The sequence below is a fragment of the Leptodactylus fuscus genome, chromosome 9 (genome assembly GCF_031893055.1).
Source record: "Leptodactylus fuscus isolate aLepFus1 chromosome 9, aLepFus1.hap2, whole genome shotgun sequence".
In the NCBI taxonomy this organism is placed as follows: Eukaryota; Metazoa; Chordata; class Amphibia; order Anura; family Leptodactylidae; genus Leptodactylus; species Leptodactylus fuscus.
In genome coordinates this window covers 79,377,999-79,397,607 of record NC_134273.1, presented here as the reverse complement: position 1 = coordinate 79,397,607, position 19,609 = coordinate 79,377,999, and the positions used below count along the sequence as shown (strand labels likewise).

The 19,609-nt window shown below is 44.8% G+C and overlaps 1 protein-coding gene across 2 annotated transcripts in view; it reads left to right on the top strand.

Annotated features, from left to right (window-relative positions):
* TAFA4 (TAFA chemokine like family member 4) overlaps positions 1 to 19,609 on the top strand; it is a 101,951-nt gene that overhangs the window by 75,864 nt on the left and 6,478 nt on the right. For both annotated transcript variants that reach the window (XM_075287543.1, XM_075287544.1), the window contains exon 4: positions 14,487 to 14,642. In XM_075287543.1, the coding sequence (XP_075143644.1) occupies positions 14,487 to 14,642 (156 nt within the window). The remainder of the gene's footprint in view (positions 1 to 14,486; positions 14,643 to 19,609) is intronic.

The window sequence follows — 19,609 nt, the reverse complement described above, 5'->3', positions numbered from 1 at the left end:
ATGGGGGCTGTGTAGAGAGAAAAGAGCAGGGGGCCGAGGACCGAGCCCTGAGGAACCCCAACAGCAAGGGAAAGAGGGGAGGAAACAGAGCCCGCGAATGATACACTGAAAGTGCGGTCTGAGAGATAAGAGGAGAACCAGGAGAGTGCAGTGTCATTGAGGCCGACTGAGTGGAGCATAGTGAGGAGAAGTTGATGGTCAACAGTGTCAAAAGCTGCAGAGAGGTCCAGAAGAATAAGAAGAGAGAAGTCACCATTGGATTTAGCCTTTAGTATATCATTAGAGACTTTTGTGAGAGCTGTTTCAGTAGAGTGCAGAGCGCGGAAACCAGATTGTAAGGGGTCAAGCAGAGAGTTAGCAGAGAGATAACAAATTAACCGAGAATAAACCAGGCGTTCCAAAAGTTTAGAGATGAAGGGGAGGTTAGAGACGGGTCGATAGTTAGCAGCACAGGATGGGTCCAGGGAGGGTTTTTTCAGTAGCGGGGTTATAACAGCATGCTTGAAGGAGGATGGGAAGATTCCAGAAGAGAGAGAAAGGTTAAATATTTTAGTAAGGTAAGTAGTGACAGCAGGGGACAGAGATTGGAGAAGGTGTGAGGGGAAAGGGTCACTACTGCAGGTTGTGGGGCGAGATGAAGAAAGTAGCTGGGAGACTTCCTCTTCTGTAACAGGTTCAAAAGATGAGAATGGACAGTCTGAAGTGCGGCTGGTGAGGGGATCAGTACTATCGTAGGTGTGGGAGTTAATGCCACCTGGGGCTTGGGCAGTAATTTCCTGACGGATCTTATCAATTTTATCATGGAAATACATGGCCAGGTCATCAGCACTAAGGTCTGTGAATGGCGTCTGTTCCTTGGGTGTGAGTAAGGAGTGAAAGGTTTCAAAAAGCCTTTTAGGGTTGCTGGAGAGAGAAGAGATGAGGGCGGTGAAATAGTCTTGTTTGGCGAGGTAAAGGGCAGAGCTATATGTTTTAAGCGTAAACTTGAAGTGGAGGAAATCTGCAGGTGAGCGTGATTTTCGCCAGAGACGTTCGGCACACCTACAGCATCGCTGTATGTTGGTATTACCAATCTATAATAATGGGTGGCATATGGATGCATTGATTTCTATGTCCTCATACGCATATCTGTCGTTTTATGGATCTATTTAGGACCAAGCAGCAAACAATGGAGCAGGTCTCATTTTTTGCTCAGTAGAAAACATGGCGAGCACATGGATCCCGTCCATGTATCATGTATTCTGTCGTGGGCACAGGGCCTCAAATGAAGAAGTAATTTAGTTGCAATGGGTTTCGCTATTGTGCATGCAGAGGATGGCGGCTATTTTATATGCCACGGCTGGAGAATCTAAGGACATGTTGTGTTACGGCACATTTTGGTGCACGTTCAGAAGGCCACATTTTCGGAGAGGTTCATGCCAATATTTGGCATCTGATCTCACTTCAGTTACTTTAGCTCACACTAGTTTGATTCATTCTCATGCCGAGGTGAGAAGTAAAACACGACATGCGGAGAAGCATCACATAAGAGGCCGCGGGTTATCAGAATTTCACTTACGGGGATTTTCGTAGGTTGCATTCAGTCCTCTATTCCTCACAGTGTTAATCTGCTTGGCTCTGAGGCTGTGATAATTCTAACAAAACTTGCCAGTAACTCGCCCACATCATGCCTGGCTGCGTCCTGCTTAGTTCTGTCAAGCGTGATGTCAGGATTCCAGGCTACGTTGATGAGACTTCGCCACAGCAGAAATTCTTGTGCAGCTGCAAAGGAAAGACGGTTTTGTCTGTAGCAGCGGGATGAGGATCGCAATCTCGGAAGGCGTTATGTGCCGTAAAAGTCTGGACTTGTTTGCACTGACGCAGCGTGTTAATATCTATATACTGTATGTACGGAAGGAAAGAGTTGTGCAGAAAAACTCTTCTGTATGGGCTGGTTTTATAAGGCCTGGCAGCAGTAACCAGAGTACAAGTCAGAAAGTCAGAGCCTGCGAGACCTATCCCAGAACGGATATTGGGACCCATGTGTGGCGATAAGCATTGGAATAGCATACCCCATGGTGAGACCAATAAGTGAAGCAAACCTCCCATTCAGAGGACCAAAAGAGGGTCAAAAACTGTGTGCCGTGGCAAATTTGTGCATACTAAGTCATGCCTCTAGCCCTGCTCAGTCCCTTTGTGCTCCCACACAGTATAGAGCCCCTTTAGTAGTGCTGACGGGGGCTAAGGCTCCCTACGTGCCATCATACAGTATCATGCCCCATTGTGGTCCCATACAATAAAATGCTCACTCATTGCACAACAATCCTCTCATTGTGGCCCCCATACTGTAATGTCCTTTTGTGTCTTTTTGTCCTCACACTGTACTGCCCCCTTCTTGAGACCCCCATACTGCAAACCCTGCAACTTGGGGTTCCCACATTATACTATTCCCTTCTTGTGACCCCTGTACTGCAAAGCTCCCTTCATGTGAACCCTACACTGTACTGCCCCCTTCTTGTGATCCCCATACTGCAAATCCCACAACTTGGGGTCCTCACACTGTACTGCCCCCTTCTTGTGACCCCCATACTTCAAATCCCGCAACTTGGGGTCCTCACACTGTACTGCCCCCTTCTTGTGATCCCCATACTGCAAATCCCACAACTTGGGGTCCTCACACTGTACTGCCCCCTTCTTGTGACCCCCATACTTCAAATCCTGCAATTAGGGGTCCTCACATTGTAATTCCCCCTTCTTGTAACCCCCATACTGCAAACCCTGCAACTTGGGGTCCTCACAATGTCCTGCCCCCTTCTTGTATTGCAAAGCTCCCTTCATGTGATCTCTACACTGTAATTCCCCCTTCTTGTGCCCTAAAACACTATACATTGAGAAGTCTAGGGGGCGGTCCCATCAATGATTGACACCCATCTCTCTATGCACTGTCACGGAGGGGAGGCGGCCAATTGCCAATAGCTCCGCCCCTAAACTTCTCGACATAGAAAGAGCCGAGATTTCAATAGATTAATAAGAAAATACTTTTACTGAATTTTTTCCTACAAACCTATATATCAATCTGCTCAGCTCCTTCCACTCTCCAATTCGATGCCTTCAGATTCATCCGCATGCTTCACGTGTCAGGTTCCCTTTAACAAGTCACAAAAACTTTTAGATCTGGTCCTTCCAAGACACAGCTAATCCCCTTTGTAAGTATCTCATCTTTGGACGCCGTCTTCACTCTCGACACTTCATTTCATTCTATTTTTCTCACGTCCGATGGCGTCCGCTCCAAGTTTCCAGTATTCAAAAATAATTAAGACGACGCTCACTTCAAAAACTCTCCTGCTATACAATTTAGAGCTTAAATTACGGTCAGGATCTTAGGTTCTTAGCTGCATTAATGCCGTTTTCTTGAAACACAGACCCCCCTACGCCGCCGTGTTCAACTCCATTGTGGGCTTCTTCTATTTTTTTTCTTCTTCCTTCCTCGAAATAATTCATTTTCTTTCGTGCGAACACCAGGTCTGCGCTGATAATAATTCCCGCTGTTATTACAATGAGGAGCGCGCAGATAAACTTTCCGCTGCACTGAGTAATGGAACATAATTCTGCATTCTCATAACTAGAAGTGATTGCTTCTATATTGAGCTGGGTATTGGATACATTTTGCGAAATGACTTGGCGATGGCGTAAAAGGTGATTTTCTGTGTGTCTTAGTTCTCATTAAACATTTTTTTTTTCCGAAACGGGAAAGCAAAAAAATAAAAACAAAATGAAAATGACAGATTTTATTTACGCATGAAGAGGCGCAAAGCTGAAAATGACAATCTCCGCCGCGGTGAAGTCGCGGGTTTAGGCTGTTGGAATGTCTGGGTCTTATGTTGCAATATTAAATGTAGGGTTTTATTAAGGAGATGCTTTATAATGGAGGACGGGATCGGTATTTTTTTTAGGTTATTTGGTGCTATAAAATGATTAAAAGGATGCGCAACCTGGAAAATGTTCCCCATTAAAGTTGGAAAATATGCGCTCCGCTGTGAATCTTCTCTGTTCGAATGTGTAAGCCGTAGAGATGAGCGAACACTGTTCGGATCAGCCGTTCCGAACAGCACGCTCCCATAGAAATGAATGGAAGCAGCTGGCACGTACGCTTTGCCGGCGGCCGGTTGCTTAACCCCCCGTGTGCCGGCTACATCCATTCATTTCTATGGGAGCGTGCTGTTCGAAACGGCTGTTCTGAACAGTGTTCGCTCATCTCCAAGGGCGACAACGGCTAATGGTGGCCGCTACGGTGCCCGGTTGTCACATTATCATCATGAACGACAAATAAACTCACATAGTTATATAGTCTTCTAGAATTTTCTCTATCCATGAATCAGGAGGGTTAGGATGAACAGTGCTATAAAGCCTTAGGGCCTGTGCCCACGATGTTACGTGACGCTCATTCTGACACGTAGACTCATGTCAGAGTCAGCGCTTCAAAACAGAATTACCTTGACTTCAATGGGTTCCGTTTAACATGCGGAACACGTTGAATTCAATGGGTTAAAAAGCCTCCCATTGATTTCAAGACGGAAGCCATTGAACTCAATGGGATTCTGTTTTGAAGCGCTCACTCTGACATGAGTTTACGTGTCAGAATGAGCACTGCGTTACATCGTGTGCACAGGCCCTTATCATGGGGTGGAATTGTTAAAGGGTGTGATAGAAAAATAGAATTTAGGCCAAAGCCATATGTTGCTGTAATGGTAAAGACGAGGTTAAATGGCGTATCGATTGAGTATGAGTTCACTCCATTCGAAGTCTATGGTGCCGTAGCAGCCAAGTGGTCTCCATCTACCTCGTAGACTATTCATACATATTTCATGGCGTCCATGGCTTCTAGAATTATAGAAGACAATATAAGTCATACCACACTCTTACCCGAGTCTCCTTCTAGTCTAAAACCAGCTTCCCGTAAGCGTAACAAAGGCATCATTTTTTGTAAAAAATTTTTGCCCACCAATTCCAGCCCGCCTGCAGGTCTGAGCATCACAAAGGTCTTCACCGGGCTTTTGCAACTGTAGCTTGCAAGGTCAGCAGCAACTGAGCGACATGGAAGAGTTAACACTAGTCCTTGCTAAGGAGAAGCCAGCAGCTTGTGAAGGAAGCCATTCAAGATAATGTGCTCATAGCGATAATGGCTTAACACTCTCGATTCTGGACTCCTTGGCTTATCTTAAGGAGTCTTTTTAGATGCACTTAGACGATGCCAACCAAATCTCATGTAGAGATCAGTGAACTGGTTTGTATCGAACCAGATTTGACCCGAATTTTCCAAAACTTTTGAGTTTGTCTTAACACTGGCGATATGTGAAATTTTCTGAAAAGATGCCGGAGTGTAATAAGCAGAGGTCCAGGGGTAATAAAATAACAAACCTCCTCTGGCCTCCTGGGCGACGTCATAGGCCCCGAGGTCACCACTGACGCCTGTGATTGAGCCTCGGCAGGAACATGGGGTGCGCTGAGTGTCTGAAGAGACCCCACAGTATAATAATTTCACTTCTTGTTCAATCTGAACAGGTTCGTAACGAAACAAACCAGGGGGTCGACTTGTCAAACCACTTGTCAAAGTTCGCCCATCTCTTGACTCATCATCTTCAACAGAGATACAAAATTTAAGCTTGCTGGCTCTATGCCAAACGTTCTTAATAGTCACCAAGTATGTAGATAGGGAGTGCAGTGTTAGTAATTGCTAGAAGTCTCTGGGTCATAACAGGGGCCCAAAGGTCTTCCTGCCACCAAAATATGCCACTGTTTTAATCAGTAAAAGATAGGTAGGGGCCCAGTTACTTTTGCATTGGAGCCCAGGAGCTTCTAGAGTCTCCACAACTCCACGACCAGTGGTCATGGTCGCAATGGTGCCAAATGTTAACGAAACGTCTGTAGACTCAAGTATCAGCTATATGGTCTTTCTACCCTACCATGGTCCCAGAATTGGGGAAGACCTGGTCTTTACGGTAGATACTCTACATAGACTCCACCTACTTTTGATTTTTAACCACGTCCTATGGAAAATAAGTAGAATTTTTCCTACATGTTGAGTTGTCACTTTTTGGGGTTAGTTGTCCATAGATCGCTTTTCTTTCCATCCATTTTGCTACCGGTATGACAACACGGAGAGGATTACCTTCAGCTGTAATAGACTTTCTGCTGTTTGTGATTGTGAGAGATACAATTGACGCCAGCAGCCATTGTGCGGTGCAAAAATCTAAGAAAAGATATTGTGCTACGGTCAATGGACAGAGTCGTTGTCCCTGCGGACCATGAGAGAAGAAAGCAGGATTCTACTGGATATCAAAAGTCACATTCACTGTAAAGGGGGCACGTTAAATAAATCCTACCTTGGATGCTTTACACGTGGACCCTTTTATATCGACTCCACATGTGACTACAATAGTGGAGAACCGCAAAGATGGAAAAATTGTGATTGTGTCGGCCGCGCCGGTGACAGAATAACATGTTCTTAACTAGGGCCTGTTTTGTAGTCAAGGTCACCCGGGCTCCAGGCTTCAATCCGCAAGGTCAGTCTATAAGTAAATACAAGGTCCAGCGTCTTACACCTCCATTGTATTACCAATTCTCAGAAACGCTCTTTAGGTGGTTGACATTTTTTCACGTGTATAGGTTCCAGGAATCCGTATTGTGGTCACGTTTTACTCGGAAAGTCAAAAATATACAATAGAGTGAAAAACTTCATAAAAAAATTAAACCCAATAGTCAAACTTAAAGCAGATTCACTACGATCACGTCTCGACCCTGGAATAAAATGTAAGATAACGTCTTTCTAACTCACTTGACAAGTGGGAGTGTCTCTTTGTTAAAGGGGTGTGACTTAAAGGTGACACAGTGCCTTAATTTAAATTTGCAGAAAAATTTTGGATCAAAGTAAGTCAAGCGATAGGAGATGTAAGTATAGAGTAGTAGAAGGTCTAAGGGTATGTTAACATGGAGCTTTTTGGAGTAGATTTTGACGCGGAATCCACCTCAAAATCCGCTTCCCTTTGCCGCGGATTCCGCAGCTGACTCAGCCACGGCGTCCGCGGCACGAGGCTCCCTCCCGATTAGGCCTATTCTTCGGGCCTAATCCGGAGCGGAATGCCGCACATCCCTTTCTTAGAACGGTGGAAGTCTCTGCAATCACAACCCCCCTTTTCAGCATCAAATGAGCTTTAGGGCCCGCTCTAAGTTGAGAAAGGGCCATGGCTCCAAGCAACTTTTACTAGAGATCGGCGGCAGCCATACGTTTTGCTGTTATCTAATTTAAGAACTGTCTGAATGGCAGTGTAGGCAGGTGACATGACAGTCTAAGTGTTAATGTATCTTCACATCTGCCCACTCGGCATAAGGAACCATATGCTGTGACGGAGGATGAAACCCACCACAAATAGAGGCGCAAAAATAAAAAAACATTTGCATACATTAAATCACAATCATACAGAAGGAGAGAAATAAACACCCAAATCTGTCATTTTACATGGCAACTTTTCATCACTTAGGCCCTGTCTACACTAGCGTCATAGACTGAAGTTTAGATGGATCCATTTTCCAGCAGAGCCATACAGACACTGACAGACTCCATTGCCTTTAATGAAGGGATCAGAATTATGGCAACTGGGACTTTAAAGCTGATGACTTATCCGAGTCTTGGGGTCCCGGGTGCTTATTACTTACATAGGAGTCAGGTCCGGCACCCACAGGCAGCCGTATCATCTCTTCTGTATGGGGTCTGGGTCTTGTACTTATTGCCTGTTATTGACTTTCTGTGAAATGTGATGCGGTAAAATCCGAGATGCGTCTCCGCTGTGACCCGCTACGTACGGCCTTAGCTCTAGAGGTTGTCTGTCACCAGGATGAAGCATATTTAAGCTGTAACACAGGCAGATAGGTAGGTAACATCTGTTTCCATATCAAAATCCGTATCTCCATTGTCGAGGTATTCATTTATTTCACAATATGCAAATGAGCAGTCTGGAGTACCGGAGGCGGCTGTGTTACTCCAAACTGCTCTAAACTACCCAGGAATTCATTACTTCCTTCCTTAATTCCTTCTTCCTTCCTTACTTAATTCTTTCCCTCCTTAACTCCTTCTTTCCTTCATTCATTCCTTAATTCCTTCCTTCCCTCTTTCTTTCCTTACTTAATTCCTTCCTTCTTACCTTCTTTCCTTAATTAATTGCTTCCCTTCTTCTTTCCTTCCTTCCTTAATTCCTTCCTTCCTTCTTTCCTTCCTTCATTCATTCCTTAATTCCTTCCTTCACTCTCTTTCTTTCCTTCCTTCCTTAATTCCTTTTTCCTTAATTCCTTCCTTCCCTCCTTCTTTCCTTCCTTCCCTCTTTCTTTCCTTCCTTAAAACTTTCCTTCGTTCTTTCTTTCATTCCTTCCTTAATTCCTTACTTCCTTCTTTCTTTCATTTCTTAATTCCTTCCTTCCCTCCTTCTTTTTTTCCTTCCTTCGTTCTTTAATTTATTCCTTCTTTCCTTCCTTAATTCCTTTTTTCCTTAATTCCTTCCTTCCCTCCTTCTTTCCTTCCTTCCTTAATTCCTTCCCTCTTACCTTCTTTCCTTAATGTATTCCTTCCCTCCTTCTTTCCTTCCTTCCTTTCTTTCATTCCTTCCTAAATTCCTTCCCTCTTTCTTTCCTTCCTTAATTCCTTCCTTCTTACCTTCTTTCCTTAATTTATTCGTTCCCTCCTTCCTTCCTTAATTCTTTCCTTCCTTCTTTCATTCCTTCCTTCCCTCCTTCCTTCTTTCATTCATTCCTTCCTTCCTTTTCTCTTTCTCTCTTTCTTTCTTTCTTTCTTTCTTTCTTTCTTTCTTTCTTTCTTTCTTTCTTTCTTTCTTTCTTTCTTTCCTTTCTTTCTTTCTTTCCTTCTTTCCTTAATTTATTCCTTCCTTAATTCCTTTTTTCCTTAATTCCTTCCTTCCCAGGGCCAAGGTGCTATACTGACATCTTGCCTAGCCCTGTGTTTACACCACCATATTAGAGTAATATTGAGCATAGCAGTTTGGAACAACGAACCCGCCCTCAGTGAAGTGAATATCTCAGCCCCCAGTTGACAGACTCCCTTTAATGTGTATGCCCGCTTTACATACAATCCCGTGCTCTGCATCTAGCAGACATGTATGATCTATCCTATGATGATACCTATGATTTCCCTTTACAGACGAGAAGTCTTCTCGGGGACACCAGGTAGGGGCAGATCCTTCTTTTCGCAGCTCTTGTATTAAACCCTACAACCCCACGTTGGGCCTACAATCTACAGGACAGCGTGTTGTCTTATATCATCTAGACCTAGAAAGTCTCTTACCCTTAACTTACAAAGGAGCAGAACTCTTTAAAGTCTTCAGCTGAGTAAAGGCGTGAATGGAGAGCGCTACCTCGTCTTATCCCTTTCATCCGCTGATTCCAGACATCTGAGCTTGTCGACCTTTCTTCTCGTAGTGAGCCATTATGAAGAGCTCAAGTAAACAGCGTAAAGGAGGCCTTGCCAGTGTCATTGATAAAGTGCGAGAACAGCGGGAAACTCGCAGTCTTTCAACTAGCAGACTATTATTTGGCAAACGCAATATATTAGCAAGGCTAAATGAGTAACTGCAAAGACGCGATAATACGGCGACTAATGGCGTCCATGCATCTCATTGCTAGACACGGCACGAGATCAAGTGTCATCACACCGAGGTCACACGCCAGTGAATAGTTTTTGTTGCTGTGCTCCTTGTGCCCAGGTTGGGTCTTTTCGGAGATCTATGACATAGGTTTATATTTGGTGAATGACAATTGCTTAAATAACAAATCCACATTACATTTGAGTTACTGAATTTGCGCCATTTACGAGCAGTAGCGTCTAACATTGTTATCTTTGTTGTGATGATTGTACACATAGGATGTACCATACGTCTATAAGATCTATTAGGGTTATGATGAACTAACCCATAAAAACAGAACCATATGGCAAATAATGCACCTGCAGCGGCCTATGACAGGGTGTGGGCACGTCTCAGCCATCACAGCTATAGCTGGACAGTCCTGTCCTACCGTTCCAGGTGGCAGGTCACTATTTGACTCTATCTGCATTCTTAGGACACACAATTGGATGTAATGATGCAATAGGAGTTGCCAGGTTATTGTTCACCACTCAGGCTGCAGCAGAGAGGTGTGATGGGGGCTGGAGATTGCAGACAACTCTGTGAGAATGGGGTTTGGTGAGTAAGGAGCCATAAGGAGGCATTATACTATGTGGGGGGAGAATGAGGGAGCATTATACTATGTGGGGGGAGACTGAGGGAGCATTATACTATGCAAGACCACTGAGGGAGCATTATACTATGTGGGGGGGGGAGACTGAGGGAGCATTATACCACGTGGGACCACCAAGGGAGCATTATACTATGTGGGACCACCGAGGGAGCATTATACTATGTGGGACCACCGAGGGAGCATTATACTATGTGGGGGGAGACTTAGGGAGCATTATACTATGTGGGACCACCGAGGGAGCATTATACTATGTGGGACCACCAAGGGAGCATTATACTATGTGGGACCACCGAGGGAGCATTATACTATGTGGGACCACCGAGGGAGCATTATACTATGTGGGACCTCTGAGGGAGCGTTATACTATGTGGGACCACTGAGGGAGCATTATACTATGTGGGACCTCTGAGGGAGCATTATACTATGTGGATACACTGTGGGGGCATTATACTATGTGGGTACACTGAGGGAGCATTATACTATGTGGGACCACCGAGGGAGCATTATACTATGTGGGACCACCGAGGGAGCATTATACTATGTGGATACACTGAGGGTTCATTATACTATGTGGGACCACTGAGGGAGCATTATACTATGTGGGACCTCTGAGGGAGCATTATACTATGTGGGACCTCTGAGGGAGCATTATACTATGTGGGACCTCTGAGGGAGCATTATACTATGTGGGACCACTGAGGGAGCATTATACTATGTGGGTACACTGAGTGGGCATTATACTATGTGGGTACACTGAGGGAGCATTATACTATGTGGGACCTCTGAGGGAGCATTATAATATGTGAGGGGGCATTAAGTGGTCATTATACTGTGTGGGACCACCGAGGGAGCATCATATTATGTGGGACCACCGAGGGAGCATTATATTATGTGGGACCACCGAGGGAGCATTATATTATGTGGGACCTCTGAGGGAGCATTATAATATGTGAGGGGGCATTAAGTGGTCATTATACTGTGTGGGACCACCGAGGGAGCATCATATTATGTGGGACCACCGAGGGAGCATTATATTATGTGGGACCACCGAGGGAGCATTATATTATGTGAGGGGCATTAAGTGATCATTATAATGAGTGCAGGCCACAAAATTCTGTGGAAACAAAGGGGCATTAAACTGTGTGTATCCACTAAGAGGAATGATACTGTATGGGGGTACTAATGGAGAAGGATGGGCATTATCCTATGTGGTGGACACTAAAGGGGTATTATATTAAGTGGGTGCACAAAGGGCTGGGTTAGAAAGAATGGGGTTAGGGGCATGTTTAACACAAAAGAACCTACAATTGCGTGTGTCGCTGTATACAAATAGGCCCTAGTGGTAAGTGATCCAGATAGGACTGTCTTCTGCTAGACCTTTGGGGCTTATTATTAAGTTGGGGTCTGAACCCTCTGCTACCTTTAGTCTGGTGGAGCAGCCCGATCCTGAACACACCGTATGTATTATCAGCTAAAAAGGAACGAATGTAACATTTTATTAGGAATAAGGCTGTGTATACATTATGAATTAAGAATGGACACAGAAACCTCGTACCCTTGGATTTTCAGATTTGCAGCAGATTTACCCCATTCACTTCATCAGGACTAATCCTTGATGTTTCCTAGTGAAATAAATATGAATAGCCCCCCAAAAATTCTACCCCCAAAATTGATGCAATATGCAATAATGCATGTGAAATGATCATGGGGAAAAAAAAAACACTGGCATGCACATTTTATTGAATTTTACATGGATTTGGGCACTTAATCACCTGTATACATCAAGGTATCCATATATCATAGGCAGCCTTGACTCGATGGAGTCAGTATATTACCTATTTTAATGCAGATCAGTTAAACATAGCATGCACGTGCGGAGACTACATTACTACCTATGATATTGGCAACATATAGCACATGCATCTCCTGGAAATAAAGGAATTAGGATGCTGTGAACCCGATCAAATACAGGGACGATCAGCGTACAGAATATGGTTGTGCTATATAGAACAGGGAAGTAAATAATGTATGTATATTCATGTAATATATACATCAGGCCTGATATTGTAAGAAGGGTCCTCTAAGCTCACTGCTATCCCAGCACTGACCAGCAGATGGCTGCAGGGAGCTTCTCCAGGATGTATCCGCCTCATGTATCTCCTGTGTTTAGATACTTTACACTGAATTAGCGCCACATCGCTGCGTCTGGGGGCAGAAAGCAACCCCCGGGCCTGGCCGCCATCACTCAGTCAAGTGTCATGCAAAGTGCAGATAGAGGAAGACCCGATAGACTGCACTATAACATTACTGTCAGTCCATAGTGAGCGGGATCCAGCATGGACGTCTATCCTGTATGAGCTCTGATAGCAGGCAGGAATAATTCACAGCCATATTAGATGTGGAACTAAAGAGGTCACATTGACCGGGATGTCTGACAGCGAGAATGAATGTGATCTGTATAGTATAATACTAGAGATAGATAGATAGATAGATAGATAGATAGATAGATAGATAGATAGATAGATAGATAGATAGACAGACTGGGCGCAAAATTTGGCGGTCACTGTGATGGAGTCTGCCGCAGACATGGACCCAGCCTTAGAGAGGACACGCACCGCATATGGATGTAACAAAGCCTCCTCTGGACGTCCCGCCCCACTTCTTGTGACATGGCCACAAAATGTGCCCAACACCCCTTTTTCAGACGTCACTGGCACATTAAATGACTCCTAGCCCAGTGAGGGTGGAGGGGGCAGAAGATTTGCTTTAAGTGTCCAATTGCTGGGGACAGAGGACCTTAAGTCCCCCATGGCTCATCCCTGTGAATGGAGCACCCTGTATGACTGCTATGGTACTGCCAGGACTGCAATTTAATGGAGCAGTGGTCACGCAGGGGCACTAGTGTTCCACTCACAAGGGGAATTCATAGGGGACTTTCGGTTCCTCTGATCACTGGTGGACCCAATGATCCCTTACCCTGTGGATAGGGGAATAAGTGTCCTAAAGGGCACAACCTCTTTAAGACAGATCCATAAAGATATCAAAGACCCAAGGGACTCCATTGACAGGATGTGTTGGGTGCCCGTTGTTTTCTTTGTGATTTTGCTGGACGATAAAGTTAAGTGGGGGCCACTGTGGGGAGCATATAATACTGTGTGTGCTGCCACTGTGGAGCATATAATACTGTGTGGGGAGTATATAATACTGTGTGTGCTGCCACTGTGGAGCATATAATACTGTGTGGGGAGTATATAATACTGTGTGTGCTGCCACTGTGGGGAGCATATAATACTGTGTGGGGAGTATATAATACTGTGTGTGCTGCCACTGTGGAGCATATAATACTGTGTGCGTGGGGAGTATATAATACTGTGTGTGCTGCCACTGTGGGGTGCATATAATACTGTGTGTGTGGGGAGCATATAATACTGTGTGTGCTGCCACTGTGGGGTGCATATAATACTGCGTGTGTGGGAAGTATATAATGCTGTGTGTGCTGCCACTGTGGAGCATATTATACTGCGTGTGTGGGAAGTATATAATGCTGTATGGGGGCCTCTGTCGAGTATATAATACTATTTGGGAGCCACTATGGAACATATTATACTGTGTGGGGCCCCGTAACTATCACTATCAAGAATTTGCTGTCAATCGGAGGCCCCCGACAAAAGTTTGCACCAGGGTCCACAAGACTTTAGTTACGCCACTCCCAGAATTTATAGATTTATTTAGGATGGATCCTACGTTAGTCCAGATCTCCGATGTATTGGACTGAGAAGTCTCCTAATAAATTAGGCTCATCTCTTACCCTGTGTGCACAAAAAATGCAAATCTACCCCGCCACGTGGGACCTAGTTATCATTAATGACAGTTTCTGGTGTAAATTCTAGCACATTTGTCGAAACCTTTGTCTGCTAAGCCCAAGATTGGCATAAAACCATAAAAACTCACAACGCTCTTTGCAAAACCCATTTGCGCAAAGGGTTGCAACTTTTCTCCCTGATAAATGGGGTCATAGGTTATATGAGTTTATAAAACATGGCTGCTTTCTTCCAGAAAGGCATTAAAGTGAATAGCGTTGTGGTGCAATACCAGACACATCCTGCACACAAAAGTGGCGCTATTTTTTAGCCATGTTTTATCTAATCTTATCAAATAAGACAACACTTTGTCACTTCTCTCTTCTTACTGGTGTCCATCTTGTGCAGGTTATCATCAAGTCAAGCAAGGGACATGTGAGGTGGTCGCCGTTCATCGGTGCTGTAATAAAAACCGCATTGAGGAGAGGTCACAGACGGTGAAGTGCTCTTGTTTCCCGGGGCAAGTAGCTGGTACGACCAGAGCGCAGCCATCTTGTGTGGAAGGTAAGACACATAGCCAAAAATGTTCTTTCTGTCTCCAGTGGGGTAAACGGGGCAATGTATTTAATATATACAGGGGGCCCGATTACCGGGACATTATGGACTGACTACCATTACATATGCACGTCTGTGTTTCCAATGTCGAGGTCTGATGTGTTTTTTCCTGAAAACGAGACAGAACCGGGGCAGGTTTAGCGCTAATAGAAGCCATAGATCATAGGCCGGCCTCGGAGCATGTGACGGCTACTCTGTGGGTATTAGTATGAAGAGCTAGTACAAAGCACATACATTAATGTGTCAGCATTGATCCGGCCACTTTCCTCGGCATATTTCTATATTGTGTATCGATTACGTTAATGTAGTGTATTCTCATCATGATGGCTTTAGCATTAACCTGGCCTGAAGAGATGGAAGCTCAAATCTGATTGATTCCTCGGGGCGACGTCTCCATTCTTCACGCTAGTTTTTATACTAGGCCCATTTTATCTTACATCCTATCCACTCCCTGAAATAGAGGCGAAAAAGAGACTCGGATACATCCTTGAGAGTCTTATAAACCACTGCAGGTCCTACTTGTAGAGTATGAGGTGGAACTAAGCTCCTGGGCCCTAATGCTGAATCTATAGGGCCCCCAAAGCCCCAAGGCATCAAGTGTCTCTGGGCCCCTTGCCAAAAACCAATAACTACACTCACTGGAAGTAATAGGTGACAACATGGTGCTCATCACGGCCGGCACTGCTCATCTTACCATGGAGCCGCCACCCAGACACCAACCCTTGTAGGTAATGGGAAGCATCGAAGGGACATGTGACGACTGGCTGAAGGTCTCCTATTTAATAACAGGGGTTGCCCTGTTATTCCCTGTCCTTGGTGTCCATAGGTGTTTGATCGTGAAGGCCTGATAGCCTTGTCCCCTGGTGATCAGGAGGACATCGTCCGAAATACCCTATAAGGCCTCCCTGTGAATAGACTATAATCTCTGGCAGTGCCCGCAGCCCCATAGAAGTGAATGGAGTCCGGCAATGGCACTCCATTCCTAGGAGGCCTTAGAGGGACATTCGGTCCCCTATACTCCTCAGCGATCAACACTTATTGACTGTCCTGTGGATGAGGGGATAAGGGTCCATAACAGCACAACCCCTTTAACTGATATTCTGGGGATAATATCATGCCTTAAAGGGGCTCTATCAGCAAAATTATACTAATAGAGCCCCACATATGCATGAAAAGACTTTAAAAAGGCTATTCAGGCACAGATAATCTTATATTAAACCACTCCCCCCACCCCCGTTTTAAAATAATACCCTAAAAAAGAATATGATAATCATACCTTGTAGTGCACCCTGGGCGGGCATGCATGGTCCGACGTCATCTTTAGCCACGCCTAGGTCTTCTTTCTTCTTGCAGCGATGTCCTCGGGTCCTGTCTTCCTTGTCTTCTTTTTCCGGCGTCATTGCTTGTAATCCCGTGACGGCGAAGTAGCAGGGGAACAGTAGCAGGGGAACTGAGCATGCTCAGCATCCTGCTACTGCGCCGGCACGGGATTACAAGCAATGACGCCGGAAAAAGAAGACGGGACCCGAGGACATCGCTGCAAGAAGAAAGAAGATGTGGGCGTGGCTAAAGATGACGTCAGACCGTGCATGCCCGCCCAGGATGCACGACAAGGTATGATTATCATATTCTTTTTTTAGGGTATTATTTTAAACCGGGGGGAGTAGTTTAATATAACATTAGCAAAGTCTCTCAGCTGACTTGGCCTTACTAGACGTCTCCTGCATCTACAAGTCATCTATATCACCCCCTCTGAAACATGGGAACCGCTCTTAAATAATAATCCATCCCTGGTCCCGGGTAGCCAGGATAACTTTGGCATCAGTAGGGTGCATCACGAGAGAGCTACAAACAACTTCTCCGGTGGTCCGAGTTAGTTCTGCCTCTAAGAAACCAGAGAGCAATAGAGCAATCTACCTAAATCGTACACTGCGCTGGGACATAGGACTAATTGTACCCAGGCCTTCACCAGAGCCTGGTTGGACGTAGCCTGAATTTGGACCCAGGTTATCGCCCCAGAAGCTTAGTGTAAGAAATAGAGGCCAGGACTCACAGTAATACTCACTAGGCAGATCAAAAGAGTAAAGGTATCCAGTCTGGGGTCAGTCCGAGAGGTCACAGCTAAAGCCAAAATCAGAGAACAAGGAGATACCTGGTAAACAAGCCAAGGCCAGTATAACAGCAAAACAACCAAGATGAACAGAGCTCAAGAGCCTAACAAGAAAGAACTAATAGCAGGCACCTGGGGCATTGAGAGCAGACCTTAAATATCTCTCCTAAACTGCTGATTCAGTATAACAGATCTCTGACAGCTGCAGGTCTTGGCCTGACAACCTTAAGGCAACAACAGCGAGCAGAAAATACCAGAACACTGACTACGCAATCACCAGCACCAATTAAAGGGACGTGAGCATATACATATCATACAAAATAGCGCAAACACATCGCAACACGTGATATACCATAACCAGTAAACCAGGCAGACAGAAGACACACAGGGGCAGATTTAGTAACACTGGTATTGGACGCTACAGATAGTTTAGGACTGTCTAATCTAACAAGGACTAGTATTGGTTCAGTTTTTGAGTCTATGTATAGTTTAGGGCACCGCACTAGCACTGCGCCATATTTTACACCTGTTTTTACTGTGCAGTCTACACTTACAAGGAATCAAACCCGTCCCTGCATGTGAATAGTGCTAACCTGCAGTCCCAGTAGTATCCAGTAGAGGGAGCCTGCTCTGCATCCACATTAAGCTCCATTTTTGCGTCTACCCCGAGCGCTCCTCTCATGGCTGTGATACAGAAGGCGGTGACAGAAATCATTGTGTAGTTATTTTGTCTCATACATAATATCCCCACCATAAGTCCTGTACTGTAATCTACCGCACTAAATGAATATTCTGCAAGTGCGCGCCATCGCTCTCCGTCTTATGTTTGTATTAATGGAGATTCCTGGCGCTCCTCAATCTGTTCCATTATATAACACGGCAATTTATCTTTCCTTTCCTCTCAGTTTTTATTCGGTTACTTGTATTTGAAAGCGTTTATGAACATTTTCTGTGCATACCTGGACATATTGGACATTGCTGTACCCTATCTTTATACGCAATATCTATCTATCTATCTATCTATCTATCTATCTATCTATCTATCTATCCATCCGTCCGTCTAATGGTCTCATATCTTTCTTATATCTATCTACAAGTATATATATTCTATCTATTGGCTCTATTTGTAGGTATTATTTAATCTGTAGTGTTCTCCTGGCACTATATGGCGGTATTATATGGGGTGTATTTTACAGTATATCTGAAACAATATAGTGGTATAATGTGTGCTGTGTATTACAGTACTTTTGGCACAATATGATGGTATTTTGTGGACTGTATATTACAGTATTTTTGGAATAATATAGTAAAATAATGTGTGTTGTATGTAACAGCACTTTTGTAACAATGTGGCGGTATTATGTGGGATGTGTATTACAGTATCTTGGCATCATTTGGTGGTATTAATGTATAGGGACTTTCCACTATATAGTATGAGGGCTATATACTGCACCATTTTCTTGGTGCTATATGGTATTATATATTGTAAGCCTATGGCTGGGCAGGTAATGGAGGGGGTGTACATCTCACTCAGACTACTCAGGTGGGTGAGAGGAGAAAACTCCAGGAATGTTTGTTCTCAGCAGACAACTTTCGTCTGCTGAGCAATTTGGTAAATTCTCACTATTGGGCTGGAGTTTAGGAATGACAGGTAGGTTGGTAGTGGGACCTGTCATTCCACCCCCCTCCAGTCCACACTTTGGGGATGTTCCAGCAGCGACTCAGCTGCAGAGAGTCTCCTCATCAAGGAGGCTTAAGAAGTTGCTCCAGCAGCAACACTTTGGCAGAGCTTGGCTGGAGAGCCAAAGAGAGAGGTCATATTATTGGAGCTGTGTCCTGAGTGATTCTACTGGCTTTTGGAATTCTGTTATAGGTGCGGTAACCTATTCTATGTTTAGTTAGAGCCTAGCCGGGCGGGGATTTATTTTCATATTGTTTCCTTTTGTTTCTGTACTACCTTTTTGAGTGAAAATAAACTCTACCTTTGTTTTTGGACTAAAGAATCTGGACTTGTGTGTCTATGCCACCCCACCTAGCACCCCCAGACCCTGACAATTGGTGGAGGATGCAGGCATGGAGGATGCGGGACGCACAGTAGTACTTCACTTCCCTGTACACGCCTGGCCAATAAAATCTTTGGAGAATCTCTTTTGTTTTCTCCACCCCTAGCAACCGCTGTATGCCCGCATCCTCCACCAATTGTCAGGGTCTTGGGTTGCTAGGTGGAGTGGCATAGACACAAAAGTCCAGTTTCTTTAGTCCAAAACAAAGGTAGAGTTTATTTTCACTCAAAAAGGTAGTGCAGCAACATAAGGAAATAATACAAAAATAAATACCTGCCCGGCTAGGCTCTAACTAAACATAGAATAGGTTACCTCACCTAGAGTAACAGAAATCCAAAAGCCAGTAGAATCACTCAGGACACAGCTCCAAACATATGACCTCTCTGTCAGCTCTCCAGCCAAGCTCTGCCAAAGTGCTGCTGGAGCTGACTTCTTAAGCCTCCTTGATGAGGAGACTCTCTGCAGCTGAGTCACTGCCGGAACATCCCCAAAGTGTGGACTGGAGGGGGGTGGAATGACAGGTCCCACTACCAATCCTACCTGTCATTCCTAAAACTCCAGCCCAGTACTGAGCATTTACCAAATTGCTCAGCAGACGAAAGTTGTCTGCTGAGAACAAACATTCCTGGAGTTTTCTCATCTCACCCACCTGAGTAGTCTGGGTGACATGTACACCCCCTCCATTACCTGACCAGCCATCGGCTTACAATATACATTGCAATCTTTTGGTATTGGGTACTGTC